Raw genomic sequence first — 17,076 nt, 5'->3', positions numbered from 1 at the left:
TTCTTGCTTGATTTAAACCCAAGGTTATGATTTCTTTATCGACTGCTTCTGAACATATCATTCTCTTTATGAAGTATTCTAGGTTACTTGATTTAAACCCTTCATGAGGATTGTTACTTGATTTAAACCCTTTATAAGGTATTCTTACTAAGTTACTTGACTAAACCCTTATTGTCATCATTTATGATTGTTTCAAATCCTTATGTTTATTTGAAAAATGATGATATGCCTTCATATGACACTAACATTTTTGCAGAACATATCATTCTCTTTATGTGGTATTCCAACTTGATTTAAACCCAAGGTTATGATTTCTTTATCGACTGTTTCTGAACATATCATTCTCTTTATGAAGTATTCTTACTTGATTTAAACCCTTCATGAGGATTGTTACTTGATTTAAACCCTTTATGAGGTATTCTTACTTGATTTTGAACCCTTTTTGAGGTATTCCTACTTGATTTAAACCCAAGGTTACGATTTCCTTGTGAACTATTGCAGATCATATCATTCTCTTCACGTGGCATCTTGCTTGATTTTAATCCAAGATTATGACTACTTTCTCAAAAGGTGAGATTTGGTTAAGTGCATTTAAATCTGGTACAAGAATATGCTGAAAGTTAAAACCAGCATATGCTGAGTTTTATGCCATTATTTTCTGTGCGTGAAGACTTTATTGAAACCATCTAAACCTTTCTTTTGTACTAACTAGTGCTCTTTTATGCGCTGAAGTAAATGCGCTATTCCTTCATAAAAGACCTATTGGATTATATGGATCTTCATTTTTTTGTGTTGCTCTTATGTATGCACCAAGAACTAGCTTAGCTAACCTCTGATCCAGTTGAGTGTGGTTCATACACATGGCTAGGTCTAGGCATTCAGGTACTGCGGTTAACACACTAAAGAGGACAATGTGGCATGACAAATTTTGTAACAGTGAATATGTAAATATACCGAAGAGAACCATTTGTAAAAAGCTTTCATGTGTGGTTAGAGTTCTTGTTTCTATGCACTATAGAAGAATCAATCAAGTTATATAATGTTGCAAAATTAAATTTGTTTATTATTTCTTCTTTTTTTACTGTCGTTGCTACTTTTGAGGAACATTCAATCAGCAAAGGTTTAAAAATCCGCATTGTATGGTATGTGAGTGACGGATTACAAAACGTTATTTGGTTACAATGAATAGTTAGTCATGTGATTGGTCCCATTTGAGAAGTTTCAAGGGTTTGGTTAGTTTTAATAATGTTTGTTTTAATTAATTGTACACTTTTGAAGTAAAAAATTGTTTTAAATATTTTATGTTGATCTTGTTGATTTATATGTTGTTGGTTAGGAAATGGTTATCGCCATTGTCGTCGATCATCAACAAAACGTAAGTAGATTGGATAGAGGAACTTGATCCTCTTGACCACCTTTGAACTATGATTGAGACGTATCCAACCTACCACGGACGTCCCATACCATCGCATATTAGAACCTTGGGAGATTTGACATGATTGTCATGACAAAAGCCTAGCCCACACCACTGGTGTCTCAAGACTGAATCCTTATGTAATGTCTCTATGAGGATTGCTTACGTAATGTCTCGAGAACCTTTTGTTGGCTTGACTCTTGGGTCTCAATACCCAAGTTGAGCATTTTGATGGCCACTTATTGGTCAAAAACATCTACAACAATGTTGTAAAAATAATTGTTTAGTTTAGCGAAAAAATCGATACCTACGATATGATGGTAATTTCGTACATACAATTGGCATGATTATGACTCCTAATGGTACAACATTACATTCTTTTCCTTGGTAGAATTTTTGGTAGACACCATCAATAAAATAGTGGGATGGATAAGTTGTCTTGAAAAATGTAAGCAACCATTGACATACTATTCAAGGGAGGAATTGTTATTTAGTACAATGTAAAGAATTTATTGTTGTTCATTAAGTAATAAACATTATCCTTTACTTTGGGATAGATTTTCATTGTCATTGTTATCCTTTCAATTGCCATCTCTTGTATACGAAGACATTACAAATTGTGTAAAGTTTTTACTTCTTGGTAACTTCTTTTGAGAGGTAAGAACCCATAGATTAATAGTGTCCCATTTTAGGTAGACTCCAATCAAGTAGAAGTTCTGAGTATCACGATAAGTAGTAGTGGGGGATTTCAAATAGGTTCTCAACCATGAATGATGAACCATATTAACATGAAGTTGAATCTTAGATATGGATATACCAAGTGGGCAAATAAGACCAATCTCATGGTGTTGGGCAATTAGAGTTTCCAGTCAAGGTCAATTAGAGTTTTAAGCTCTTGATAAAGCTTGATACCCACTCTTTTTTTGTATATGTCCTTGCGACCCTTTGTATGCCCAGATCCCCGTCTTGGAACTTGCAAATTTAGCAACAATACCTTGGCTAGGGTTATTAGGGCTACCAAGAACAAAACAAAGAAAAGGTAATGTCATTAGTAAAGGACAATTGTAGCACACCATGTATGGTCAAGTGTATCAATTACACTTGAATTTGGAAGAAAACAAATTTTTCTTTGTTTGGGCATTTGGCTCTAAAACTTTGCCTAATCAGCTGGACATTAGATTGCAATTTAATAATGCACCATCTCGGTATTTATGTATATTATAGTTGTATGTTTTTAGACAAAATTCTATATTAATGACCTTGCCACAATCATATTTTTATATTTTTTGGATGAGAGATGAAGTTGACACTATCCATGTCTTACTTAAATACATATGAATTGATAAGGAATTGAAACACATGCCATCTTTTTTTACCTTATACATATATAAAGGTCATACTTTTATTCTTCCTTGAACAAAGCTCTTCCTTGAAATGTTCGCCTCTCTCTATCTTTATGGATGATTTAAAGTGCTTTGAAAATGATGACATGAACGATAGATATGTCGACATTTTATGGTGTCTCATATCAAGAACATGCGAGATGAAAATGGGGTAATTAAGAAAGCCCCATAATACTGCTATTAGCACGTCCCTTCTCAAGAAGACATGATCACAAGGTGAATTTAAGAAATGCCCATGTTCACATTTTTGGGTTCATTCTCCAATATACCCTAATTTATGTTCTTTTTGAGGCCTCAACATTGTGAACATGGAGCATTCTAGATTAGGAATTCTTGTCTGACATGCGCATTGAAGTGTCTATATCTCGTTCAAATGAGCCATATTTGGATATTCGAGGTAATTTTGAACCAAGGGAATTATTTTTTTAGCTTATAAGTGCATAGTTTTGTTACCAATATTGAGAATATATGCTGCTAACCTTTGTTGCATTGGAATTTGGAATAATAATAATCACAACCGCAACACAAAGTTTCCATGATATTTAAGAACTTAGCTACCTCTTGGATGTTCATGTGGATAACTAAAGTAAAATGCGTATATGTCAAACTTAACCTCTTTGGTCCTCGGAAATGAGTTTTGGAACTCATATTGTGTTTATTAGACGTCATTGTGCATCACATCCAACCTAATTGGGACCTATTATCAATATATTCCAACTCTTCGAAGACGTGTCACGTAATTAATATAAGTTTCATTGTCCTCGGATTGTGTTACTAGCGAAGAAAAACATGCTCTTCATTCATTTCATCAAAGCAATCGCTATGAGACAAACTAGGCAAAAAATTAAGGATTGTGATCCTAAACCTAGCCTATCTAAGGTTGTCAATCAAACTCTAGAGATTCAAATTGGAATTTTCAGACAATAGGTACAATAATAAGCACTATACAATGTGACATTTAAAACATCAAAACAAGCACTTAATGCAAAGATCAAGCATCAAGAAAATGCATAATTGTGATGAGCAGAATTACCAATTTCCTCACAAATAAAACATGAAGTATTGGTAAAAGAACACTAGCCTTTTTTCTTGACTTGCACATTAGTGACTTGGGACCAACTTGTCGAACCCTAGGCTGTAATGACGATTGGTGTATGTAGATTCCATGTGCTCTTATCTATCTTTTATGGATATGCCATGATACATACACATACACATGTGTACATGAGGATCTAATTTAAAAACTAGTGATGTGTCATACGATTTATTTTTCATTGGAAAGGACGCTTTGTTTACCTCTAAATGATGTTTAGAGTTTGGATAATTACGTGGTTAATTATCGTGGTTGTTGAGGTAATGACAATTGAGATTTAGATTCCACGTGCTCAAATTTCCATATTCTATGAACTTAACTTTATGGGTACCTTAATCCAATGTTTAAAAATTAAGACGAAGCATGAGGTGCAAAGATTATGAGCACACGCAAATGACAAAAAAATACACAAGAATTCAATAAAATGCCTCAAAATATGTAGACACATCATACATGTATGTGTTTTCACAATATACATTTCCCACCCTAAAGTAGGTATGCCAAGTATACATTTTCAAATCTTTCTAGATGTTGATCGTAAGTATTTAGAAAAGACATTTAATTTGTTGTCCGAAAAGGTTTTCTTGGTAACCTCATATCTCCTCCTTAATTGTTTAGCACCTAACCAAATAAATGTACTTTCAGCTTTTCTAAATAGGATATAAACGCACATACACATGATCATGGTTGCAATATATATATATATATATAACTTGAGGTTTATTGTGTCTAGGTACATTGCATCAAGTGTACATCTTCATCTCGGTTTGAGTTCTCTCTCCTTGCAAAAATCCTAAGCCAAGGGGTCTAGGTCGCCATATATCGTATTGATGGTGAGTCGGGTGACTGCAATTACCAATTGGCCTCGACCTGGTAGCTTGATGAACTCTCACATTCACTTTACTAGGACAACTTTAATCTAGAAATGAACCTATGCTTTAAAAGGTGTAAGTGTTAAATACACACACATAAAAGCGAGAGATTACTCATAATAGTACTAATCACACCTTGATTAGGGTTTAACTCAGTAGCACTTAACACTAATCGCCCAACTTACTACAAGCATATGATAGAGAGGCGGAAGTGAGCTATATAGCTTAGGTTCATAGGGGTACAAAAGTAAAGAAGAGCTAAAAAAAGTCACAAAAGTGACATTTATAGCTCACTCAAAGAAAGGTTGTCCCCTTTCACATTGGGGTGACCATTTGGACAAAAGCTTTAGAGCCAATTTTGTTACATATATCTTGCATTTAGTTTAGTATCAACTCTGATGTTGATGTTTTCATGGATCAAGCTATGTACGTGATGTACTTAACATGAGGTCACATTGGAACACCCATATTTTTCCTTGGATTGCAAAACATCAAGTCTAATCTCTATTTGTATTTTTTGTAGTTGCCGTGGTACAAACACCAAGGCAATTATAAGAAAGACATAGACAACGAGGCTCTCTCTCTCTCTCTCTCTTGGTGAAAAAAAACAATAACATTAATAAATGTGTGTGAAAGACACTATTTACAATGGGTGATGGAGTATGGTCCCTTACTAACTACACATGTAGTGGAATATGTTGAATCGCCAATAGGCAAGACAAACACTCCATCTAGGAAAGAATTTCTACTTGCTCCAATAAAAGAAATTGACACATTAGTACTCCAACTTTCGTATATATGGTTTGACTCCATGTCTACCATCAAATATGAAAGCATTGCAAATATCTCAATTATGATGCAATCCCCAATGCTTTAGAAATAGGAAAACAATCTTTATCTTTGACTTTGGGCCAACTTGTGTGAATTATGCAAACACCCATTGTTTTGGTATCAATAACACCGTGAGAAAACTTACCAAATTTGAGAAATGTAACCCTAAATCTAACAAAAAATTTAACATTATATGAACGATGAGTATTATCTTCCACTTGAACTGTTCAAAAGAAGCAATAGCCCATTACTAGTCCACGTTGCTTTAGAGTTGATCCTAAAGGCAAACCCCACATCAAAACTCTCTAAAAAAGGACTTTCACTACAAGTACCAATTTACAATGCCAACTATGTTTTAAGATCTACAATGATCCATAATCAATGTTATGTACTTTGCATTCTTGTTTAGCCTTAGATGATAGCTATCAAAGAGACTCAATAGAGCAATGATACAATATATTACTAGTCACTTGTAAAACCAATGTTCGACCCCATAAACACCAATCAACCCACAATTACTCTTTTGTTTGTAGAGGTAAAGAACCTTACATCAATATAATATTTTGTAGTTGTTGCCAAATAAACCCATAATTGGGTGAGATGTGTAATTATTGTCATGCTTCAACAAACTCTAAATTTTTTTGAGATCGAGCCTCAACTATATCCCCCACCTCTTTGACCCCCAATGAAACAATTGATTTAACTAAGAGCGCAAACTCGCCTTTCTAGACCAACATAATATCCAAGAAGACACACATAACTCTTTTTGAAAAGAATTCTAGTGTTATCTACTAGATGACAATTTCCATACTAAAGAAGAGACTCAATAGAGAAGAGAAGAGGAAAAGAAAATAATGTTATATAATATAGTTCGGGAACAATATTGACTTTGTAGACTCCAAATACAAACACAACTCCATAGAACTCCTTTTCTTTTTATGACTTTAAATGACAATAAACTTTCCTACTTCCCAACTTCCTTCTTCTACCAATCTCTTCTCACTGCTTGTAGACCTATTCCTGTTCTTTTTCCTCCCCTTATGGCTAAGAATACCCTCCTATTTATACGTTTTTGGTTGCCTTATTCTTGCTTTTAAATATATATATATATATATATATATATACACACACACAGACACGTCTATGTAGGGTGTTTTTTATACCATTATCTCTCCTTTGTAATCCCCAATTTAGCATACAAGATATTTTTGGAAACCTCTCATTGCCAGTTTTTTTACGAATCTTTTCTTTTAAAAATGTGAATATCGGATGAAGAAGTTATGAGCTTTTTTTATCTATCTAAATCTTCGTTTCCACACCTTGCCTTTTCTACTTTTTGACACTTTTGAAAAACGCCTCTAACTTTATCCCTTCAAGTTACTTGTTGCTTTGATTGTCATGATACTTGAACCTTTAATATTGCATTTTATTCTCGGATATCTTAGCCTCCAACGTATTTGCAACAATTTTTTCTCACTGACAAAAATTGACATCTCACATACAAATAAGGAAAGCACATCATGCCATGAGACAAATATATTATGTGAATCCCCCATTAAGAATCCCCCATTAAGCATTACTCAAGACACCACATTCTTTTATAGAACACGTTACACCCCATCACATTTTTTGTACCTTGCTAGAACTCTTTTATTTATGTTTTGTTTTTATTTTTATTTTTGATGATTGGGTACATATCCCATTATTGTTATCAATTATCTGATGGGCCAATTTTGGTCTTAGAAGACGTTAATCTTTGTTGTGGTGCCCCATGAAATCCATCAAACAAGAACAATATCTCGAGCTCCAATTATACCACATTCCTCAATACCGTAGACAATCAAACATCGCCTAATATGATGGGGTGGGTAGACCTCTAACACCCTCAATAAGAAAACCTTTCAAAAGTGACAAAACACTACTAGTTAATGATGCCCAAGCTTGTGATGTTACAACCCAAATGGCTTTAGCAAGTGGCCAAGTAATGAACTTGTGTTTGTAATTTTCCTTAATCACTCTACATACATTTTCCTTAATCACAGTCACAATTTCAACATTGGTGTGATGATTCATAACTTGTATGAGTAATGTTCTTTCTGTGTGAAGTATAAATATCATTAATATGATTCCAGTAATGTTACAGTCCCATATTTATGGAATCTAAATCTCATTACCATGGTTTAGGGTTTAACACTCTAAAATGATGGGACAACAGAATTGGATTTTGAAATGCAATGGTCTTGACATAACACTCTAAAGTTCTCATGCCATGTGATGTTGTGAAATATGTTAAGGTTAAAATCCTTTTCTATAGTTAAAGTTCCTTCATGACACAAAGAAATTTAATGTGGATACTTGCAAACACGTTTCTTTATTATCTCGTGTTATACATTGGTAGGTTGACACATAAACCATATTATCATGCTTAGCAGGAGCAGGAGCAGAGGAGCAGAGGCCATTGGGGAATGAAGCAAGAGCAGGAGCAGGAGCTGAATCGCACTCACCTAACAACGGGCTACAAATGTGGGGCATAGAGATCCCCTCTCAGTGGGTCCTGCTCTTTCTGCCCACGACCTACAGGGTGGAGGTCGTCACGGCCCCTGTTGAGATTAGTTTCACTAGCGAAGAAATGTTATAATTGGAGCAGGAGATAGATCTTCTTGAGCAAATAACGGTCATATACCTATATATGTTGTAAGGAAAGTACCATGCACAAGTAGGTGGAATAAAGGATGTCATAAAGGGTTCTATCAAATCATCCTAGAGGACAAGGATGCCGCAGCGAAACTCATAGCAATGTCTCCCTGCCAGATCCGAACCACATGGTTGTTCATGCGTAAGTGGACACATGGTTTTAACCTAGACAAGGCTCCACAACAGGATGACTCCATGAAAAAGGTAACAATGGTGTTTCCTGGTTTATTCTTAGAATACAACATGTTACTTCCTACTATTGGAAACTCCTTTGGTATGATGTTGGATGAGGACCTAACGCTAGTGGACAGGCTAAAGAAGCAACTAGGCCCTCCCTCTATACGCCTTTTGGTGTCGAACATCGACAAACTTCCTTCCAAGATCCTCATTCCTGGAAAAAACGGTATGTGGTTTGAACAACGCATAGAAGTGATCGGTGCACCGAGGTAATGTTTTGCATGCAAAGAATTTGGTCATTTTAAAAATAAGAATTGCCCCACGAGAGGCACTAAAGATCTCGTCAAGGAGACCCGAGAAAGTCATGGCACCATAGGCCATGAGAAGCCCCCCCACCACGACCCGATAAGGCTGTGATGGAATGGCGAGTGGTGGGAAACACCCATGCCCGCCGCAAAACTCCACAAGCACAAAATCCTCCATCGCCTTTGAGCCCCAATCGATTTGATCTACTGCAAGAGCTCCCCCCCACGGATGAACACTCCCCTAGTTCTTTCTTAAGCCCTAAGGAACGACCTGTGGTGACAAGAGCACACATGAGAAAATTCGTGTTAAAACTTACAAAACAGGAAAGCGACGAAGGATAAGTCATGTTAAGACCTTAATGCCGAGCTTGCGAGGAACTACACCCAATGGAGAAGCAACAAATCAAGGCAAAAGATTGAATATCACACCTCAAACCATAGTCTTCCCAGACACAAATGAGTGTGATACCTCTAGTGAGGACCTCGAACGACACCCACAAAACACCATGAAATGGCTAGGTATCGGGCATGAGACAGTGGAAAAAATAAGCGTACATGTATTGACAATACACAATAATGGAGTACGAACGACCTCAATATCCTTTCCACTCTTGCTACCTCCAAATCCAAGATTAACGATACACTACGTAACCAAGCAACATGTTTTGTAACAAAAATAAGAGACGAAGACCTCATGAACGAACTAAAAAGGCATTTGAATAACACTAAATTCTGGTTCACCATGGATGAAGAGGAACCTCATCTCTGCCACATTCACCTGCGGACTATTATAGACACCCATCTAACTCCAGGTTTTTTCTATGTCTATAAGAAGCAGGAAGGGGCGATTGAAGCTCGCCATATAGCCCACAAACTCCACTCATGGATTTGGACCATCATCCCATAAGTGAAAATCATTGGATGTCTAAATGGTGAGTGCTCTCCACTCACGACCTGTTGTGCAAAGCAACAGGAAACTAGCATTCTCCCATCCTATTCCATGAGTATGAAAATTGTAATATGGAACGTCCAAGGACTCAGGAGTCGACTAGACTAGCAAAACAGATGGAAACTGAGAAGGGATCTTGAGGAATATATATTAGGGGTGTTCCTGACATAATCATGTTGCAGGAACACCACCTTGATAGTACTCGTTCAAAGGAAGTCGGAGACCTTCTACCAGGATCATGGCGAACAATTTGGGAGCCAGCAATAGGGGAGGATAGAAATCATGGTGGTATTTACACTTTGATTCGGGAATGTCTAGCCCAAAGCTTAATACATCAAGAATCACTTATACTTGGTAGGGCACATTGGCCATCCAAGGGCAACGCTGGAATTTCATGAATGTTTATTCTCCAAATAGCAGCACAGAAAGGGCAACATTCCGGGAGCGCATTCGACTACAAGTAGCAGGTGCGGAGGACTGATGCATTGGAGGGGATTTTAATATGATCGAATCCTTTCACGATAGCTCTAGCAACAATCCCATAGTTATACAAGGAAGGGAACGAAAACAATGGGAGAAGTTATGTTTACACCTTAACCTGAGAGATCTATGGCACTCAGACAACTTCCAACGAAAAAGGGACTAACTCTCATTCTCCTGATCAGATGGGCGAAATAGTGGACCCACCCTATCTCGCATTGACTGCATTTATGTAGGCGAGGCCCTAGAAGCGAAGAGAGGGTGGTGCTGCATAACTCCATGCACGACTTTCTCTGACCATTACCCGGTAATTGGTCACTTTCAATTACACTGAAAGTGGGGCCCATTTCAACCTCAAATCCCGCACACTATCTACACAATCACAGAGGTGAAGGATAAACTTGTTAACCAATGGTCATTACCGGTCAATGCCTCATTAGCATCTGACAAACTTCTAGCTAAATTAACAAGAGCTTCAACTCTACTACACAAGATTGTCAAGACCAGAAGCAAGGAAGCTTAGGAAAAGCGACAGAGAACCAAACGGGGACTAATAGCCTTACAACGACTCCAACAAAGATACTCGGCATGTAGTTGGATTGCGAGACAGGTTGTCATGGCCAAACATGAACTCATCATGGCAAAAAAGACAATCTATGGAAATATGGCTCGATGGATTCGAGTAGAGGACAAATCCACGAGGGAATTCATCCGATCTAAGGGACCGAGGCATGCTAGACCAATAATCCGTAGCCTCAACCGACAGGATGGAACGATCACTAAGGATGACGACGAAATGAGGATTATATGGCCACAGGGGACGACACACGAGAATATATTATCCTCCAAAGCATACCTTAGAAACATCAAGATATGGGAGGCCCTCTCCGATTTGGATGCAGATAGTTGCCTCGGAATCGATGGCCTTACTCCTCACTTTTTCACGTGCCTTTGTGACACTATTAAAGAAGACCTCCTCCAGGCATATGAGGAGATCATCACCAATGGAAACATGCCGGAAGAATTTGGACAAGGGATGATACATCTCATTCCTAAAAGTGGTGGGAGTGCCAACGACATTAGTAAGTGGTGACCCATAACTCTTCTCAACATTGTCTATAAGTTGCCTTACTCCTCACTTTTTCACGTGCCTTTGTGACACTATTAAAGAAGACCTCCTCCAGGCATATGAGGAGATCATCACCAATGGAAACATGCCGGAGGAATTTGGACAAGGGATGATACATCTCATTCCTAAAAGTGGTGGGAGTGCCAACGACATTAGTAAGTGGTGACCCATAACTCTTCTCAACATTGTCTATAAGTTGCTTGCAAAAACCGTGGCACGTCGCTTAACACCACTTCTCCCTCAACTCATTCATCCGTCCTAGACAGGTTTCGTTAGAAATCAAAGCATTCTAGACCCTTTTCTCGTTTTGGGATGTAGTAGCCCTTTCCAAGCGTACCAACAACAAGGTAGTTGTGGTGCTCCTAGATTTTGAGAAAGCATATGACAGGGTATGCTAGAACTTTCTATAAAGTCATGGATATATAGGAATGCCAGCAGTTGTGTTTCATTAGCAGGTGAAAGGGCCCCCTTCTTCCGACTATCGCAGTTTGTACGACAGGGATACCCATTGGCTCCATCCTTATTTCTATTATACGCCGAAGCACTCTCTAGCTTTCTCAACTCGCGACAACTAAACCTATGTGCTCTTCGTGTGCCGCACTCTCACCAAAGCCTACTGGATATAGAATTTGCATATGACACCGCAGCCTACCTACAAGGGGATTTGGAAAATTTACAAAAGCTAGAAAGTGGTTTAGACGTATTTTGCAAGAGATCCAATGCCATGATCAATTGGCACAAATCCTGTGCAATATGGCTTTCTCATGAAGCACATCATGCATGGCACCCCCATCCTGTTTTCAAGTGAATCAATCAAGGAGCGAGCACCAATCCTATGCAATATGGCTTTCTCATGAAGCACATCGAGATCCAATGCCATGATCAATTGGCACAAATCCTGTGCAATATGGCTTTCTCATGAAGCACATCATGCATGGCACCCCCATCCCGTTTTCAAGTGAATCAATCAAGGAGCGAGCACCAATCCTATGCAATATGGCTTTCTCATGAAGCACATCGAGATCCAATGCCATGATCAATTGGCACAAATCCTGTGCAATATGGCTTTCTCATGAAGCACATCATGCACGGCACCCCCATCCCGTTTTCAAGTGAATCAATTAAGGAGCGAGCACCAATCCTGTGCAATATGGCTTTCTCATGAAGCACATCGAGATCCAATGCCATGATCAATTGGCACAAATCCTGTGCAATATGGCTTTATCATGAAGAACATCGTGCATGGCACCCCCATCCCGTTTTCAAGTGAATCAATCAAGGAGCGAGCACCAAATATTTGGGTTTCCAAATTGGGTTCAACATACCTCCGAAGACTATTATTGCACTAGTTATTCACTCCATTCAACAAAAGCTGATACATTGGAGTTTGAAAAAACTCTCGTTAGTGGGGCGCATCAATGGCAAATCAGGTATTACTCGCAACAGCGTGGTACAACCTATCATGTTGGACACTCTCCAAGGAAAGTATACACCCAATTCAGTGATTGGTACACAACAACATTTGGTATGGTAAGGAAGATCATGCAACTCGGGCCAAGGTGGTGTGGCCTATACTCACATCACCTAAGTCGAGAGGAGGATTGGGTCTCTTACTGATCCTCTCTCACAATCAAAAGCCCTACTCGCAAAATTTGTGGTGCGAGGACTCCAACCAAGGAATGATTGCTGGAAAATGTTGTTGCAATTATGGTTCGCTTACTTTAAGCCAAAAAAAGAGGCCAATTGGAGGATAGATTCAATGCATCCATGTGGAAGGCGTGGTGTGACATTAGACGAGGGCTCAAGTGCGATCAACCTAACTCTGAACCTGCTTAGCTCAATTCAATGTATCCTATGGAACCCATGTATAAGAGATGAATCTAATCAATTAATTGGATCAAGGGGTTGTCATGGGGATACATTACGAAAGGTTCATGAAAAAGTATAGAATGTTGGAGACGGTTTATGTCATTGCCAATACAAGACCAAGCCAACATACTCCATGGAATCAAGGGCAGATGGGTTATGAGATGTAAAAACATCAATGCTTTATTGATTAGGGAAGTTGCTCATCAAATAACGACAATAGAGAAATGGGTAGGCTACGAGGAGGAGGGTTCTTTGATCCCAAGAGGTAGGGAAACACCAAACAAGATCACAAGCTCTAAATTGCAAGACATGGAGACACCAACACAGAATAAGGCAATTCGAGTACTAGCGTATACTAGGCATAAATGGATTGTAGATCCTAATCCTGTCAAAGTACAACCAAATTGGCACATATGTACTCACGAAAACATATGGCTACGTAAGGTTAGTTAGGACCCTTTGTAATGGACCTGGCATGATCCTTACGCGAGGCAAGGAAGCAAACCCATCCCTTTCTTTCAATTCACAACTAGATTGGGTTGCCATATTCACAGCAAACCGCCCGAGAGCTGGCTGTTGCAAAGGTCTTGCACACAAATCAAGTTCCTCACACAATTATCACCAAGTTTTAGAAAAAAAGTTGGAAACAACACACACGGCGAATCACCACTTATTAATATATAGGTTACTACCGGTTGGTGCATGACAGTGTGAGAACCTTAGCTCTCCTAATTGTGTAGTGTGCCCAAATGCAATAGAATCAATCTGACACGATTTGTGGGGTTGCCCAAAGACCCATCGAATATGGTAGGGGGTTGGCCGCTTATTGCAATTATGTCAGGTGCAAGGCTTAATCATGTGGGGAACTATATATTGGCTATTATGGCAGGCCCCAATTGACAAATATAAGCATCCGGAGGGGATGGCAAAGCACAAGAGGTTTTTTTCTCCACCATCAACAATGTCCACTCAACTTCTATCAATGCCAAATCTCAAGTAGTGTTGGAATTGGTCAACCCAATAACTCTTTGGACTCTATAGAAACAACGGTGTAGACAAGTCTTCTTTAACCAAACCGCGAAGCCAATAGTGTTAATGCAAGAGATATAGAGTGAAGTTGTAGCCACTCTAAAAAGTCAATATAATGGTCTCAATGGCGACTCTAATGGAGTTGAAAGAGAACGACTAGCCTTCATCCAAAAATGGTCGACCTCCCCATTTATTGAGTCGGTGGGCATCCACATAAGATAGATCTATCGCGTCCCTACAAGGATTTGTATACATTAATCTCATATGTAAAATTCTATAACTAATGGAAGGAGTTTTTTTTTGGGAAAAAAAATAACAAATACACACTTAGGTATAGGTGTAGGAATACATATACCTATATTTATACCTATACTACAATTTTATGCTTTGATACTTTGATAATCAATATATTAGGTATCTTTGTTCATGAATAATGAATGATGTTAAGTGAGTTGACACAATACGAATTATTCCGCATAATACTTATTAAATACATGCCTAAAATGCTAATTTGATGATGAGAGATCATAGACTTTAGGTTTTTGGATCATTTCAATGTAGGGGTATTGGAAATTATGGGCATTTGGAATGAAACCCCCTCATGCGACCCGAGACCAAATCCTTCTGCTTTTTTATGCAGACACTCCTTACGTTTCATCATATTATGAGAAGTTATGTAAGACTTTTACAACCTTGCCAATGGCTTTGTGGTTTGATCATGTTGATTGGGTTCTTTATCTAATCCAACCATGAGGGTGACTCTCGACACGGCTATCTTGGTGTCATCCGCCCCCACGATTTCCTTAGCAGACTTTGAAACCTTCGAAAAGGTCACATCCCACACCTACATACATGACAAAAAAACACGGGGTCACAAAACTAAATCAAGGAGAAGAACAAACAAAAAACCACAAACCATGTAATGGATGACCCATGGAACCCCACACCCTCTTTTAAGGTTTTACCTAAATATACAACAAAACTTGGGGAAAGCAAAACCAAAAGAATGCCGAGAATCATGCATTCCACACATAATGTTCGCCCCTAATATCATGATGCATTTGTCAAACATACATACATACATACATATATAGATACATACATATATAGATACATACATAAATATACATACATAATTATACACATACATATATAGATACATAGGTATACATACATACACACATACATATATAGATACATACATAATTATACATACATACATAAATAAATATACATACATATATAGATACATACATAAATATATAGATACACATAAATATACATACATACATACATACATAAACATAGATACATAGATACATATATAGAAACATACATATATATCATATATGAAACCCTAACATCGATCTTTGATCAGGGCCACAATCATGCCTACATGTAATGTTCGTCCGGTATGAACAGGCTCGGCCGATACAAAGATTTCGGTCCCAATGGGCGCCGCTTTCAAGTGGTTGATGTTGAGCTCGACCCCCGCCACACGTTGTTTACCGGATGCTAGGAATGCCCCGGCACTGGCGAGCGCCTCCGCGATCAGTGCCGACACCCCTCCGTGAAGCACATTAAAAGGCTGCAATGAAAGCGGTCAATTATCCTTGGATGGCAAGGGTTAGGTTGAGTGTTAGTTTTTAAGGTTAGTATTAGGAGTAGGGTTAGGGTTAGGGTTATGGCTAGGGCTAGTGTTAGGGTTAGGGTTAGGGGTATGAGTAGTGGCAGTGATGGTGGTGGTGGTGGTAAGGGAGCCCTGCTACTGTTGGTTTTAGGGTTTCTGTGTAATTTGAATGTCTGTGTCCAGGGTTTAGCACCATGGAATGAAATGGATCATATCCAACTGATCCATAAAAACCCTAAACCCTAAACCCCCTGCTACTGTTGGTTTTAGGGTTTCTGTGTAATTTGAATGTCTGTGTCCAGGGTTTAGCACCATGGAATGAAATGGATCATATCCAACTGATCCATAAAAACCCTAAACCCTAAACCCCCTGCTACTGTTGGTTTTAGGGTTTCTGTGTAATTTGAATGTCTGTGTCCAGGGTTTAGCACCATGGAATGAAATGGATCATATCCAACTGATCCATAAAAACCATAAACCCTAAACCCCCTGCTATTGTTGGTTTTAGGGTTTCTGTGTAATTTGAATGTCTGTGTCCAGGGTTTAGCACCATGGAATGAAATGGATCATATCCAACTGATCCATAAAAACCCTAAACCCTAAAGCCCTGATTCTTAGATGGCCAAAAGGAGTGAATGAGAAGGGATGGAAGGTACCATTACCTGGCAAGAGGCCTTGCTGACCGTGAAACGACCGGCCACTTGTCGGGGCGTTGTGATCTCGGATATGAAACCGATAAACCTAATTGACTCAGACAAGACGACATGGAAACCCTCTAATTCTTCCACACGAGATGTAACCATTGATCTTCTCTCTTTCTCTCTCTCTCTCTCTCTCTGTCTGTGGCTTTGAATCTGTCAATCTGTGTCTGATCAGAGTCTGTGTGTGAGTGAATTGATATGAAGAAGGGAAGAGAAAATCGCCCACACACACACACACAAATCACGTGCTCTGCGTGATCTGTAATCTCGTGATGGAATGGACCCTGTTTTTTTCTCTCTCTCTCTCTCTCTCTATATATCTCTCTCTCTCTTCCAACCTCTCATGCTTCCATTGTTTCTCTCTTTCTCGCCTTTCTTGTGATGAACCAGCTCTGGCTCAAGCCTGAACCGAGCCGTTCAACCGACCTATTTGGCTTGGCGGTTCGGTTTAGGCTAGAGCTTCCTTAACCACTTTGAGCTCGGTTTGGGCCAAACCGGTT

The 17,076-nt window shown here is 38.7% G+C and overlaps 1 protein-coding gene across 1 annotated transcript; it reads right to left on the bottom strand.

Moving 5' to 3' along the window:
- Nucleotides 1-14,623: 14,623 nt before the first annotated feature.
- Nucleotides 14,624-16,813, bottom strand: LOC147862324 (1,4-dihydroxy-2-naphthoyl-CoA thioesterase 1-like). Its single transcript, XM_087322001.1, has 3 exons — nt 16,538-16,813; nt 15,642-15,833; nt 14,624-15,089 (listed from the first exon to the last, which is right to left on the bottom strand). Exons 1-3 carry the CDS (start codon nt 16,676-16,678, stop codon nt 14,931-14,933), a joined length of 492 nt encoding a protein of 163 aa, XP_087178127.1. The 5' UTR covers nt 16,679-16,813; the 3' UTR covers nt 14,624-14,930.
- Between the last annotated feature and the right edge of the window lie 263 nt (nt 16,814-17,076).

This window comes from Azolla caroliniana, unplaced genomic scaffold (assembly GCF_043228905.1).
Source record: "Azolla caroliniana isolate FFs.n. ecotype wild unplaced genomic scaffold, voAzoCaro1.0.p SCAF_7, whole genome shotgun sequence".
NCBI classification, from domain to species: Eukaryota; Viridiplantae; Streptophyta; class Polypodiopsida; order Salviniales; family Salviniaceae; genus Azolla; species Azolla caroliniana.
This window is presented reverse-complemented; position numbering and strand designations above follow the sequence as displayed.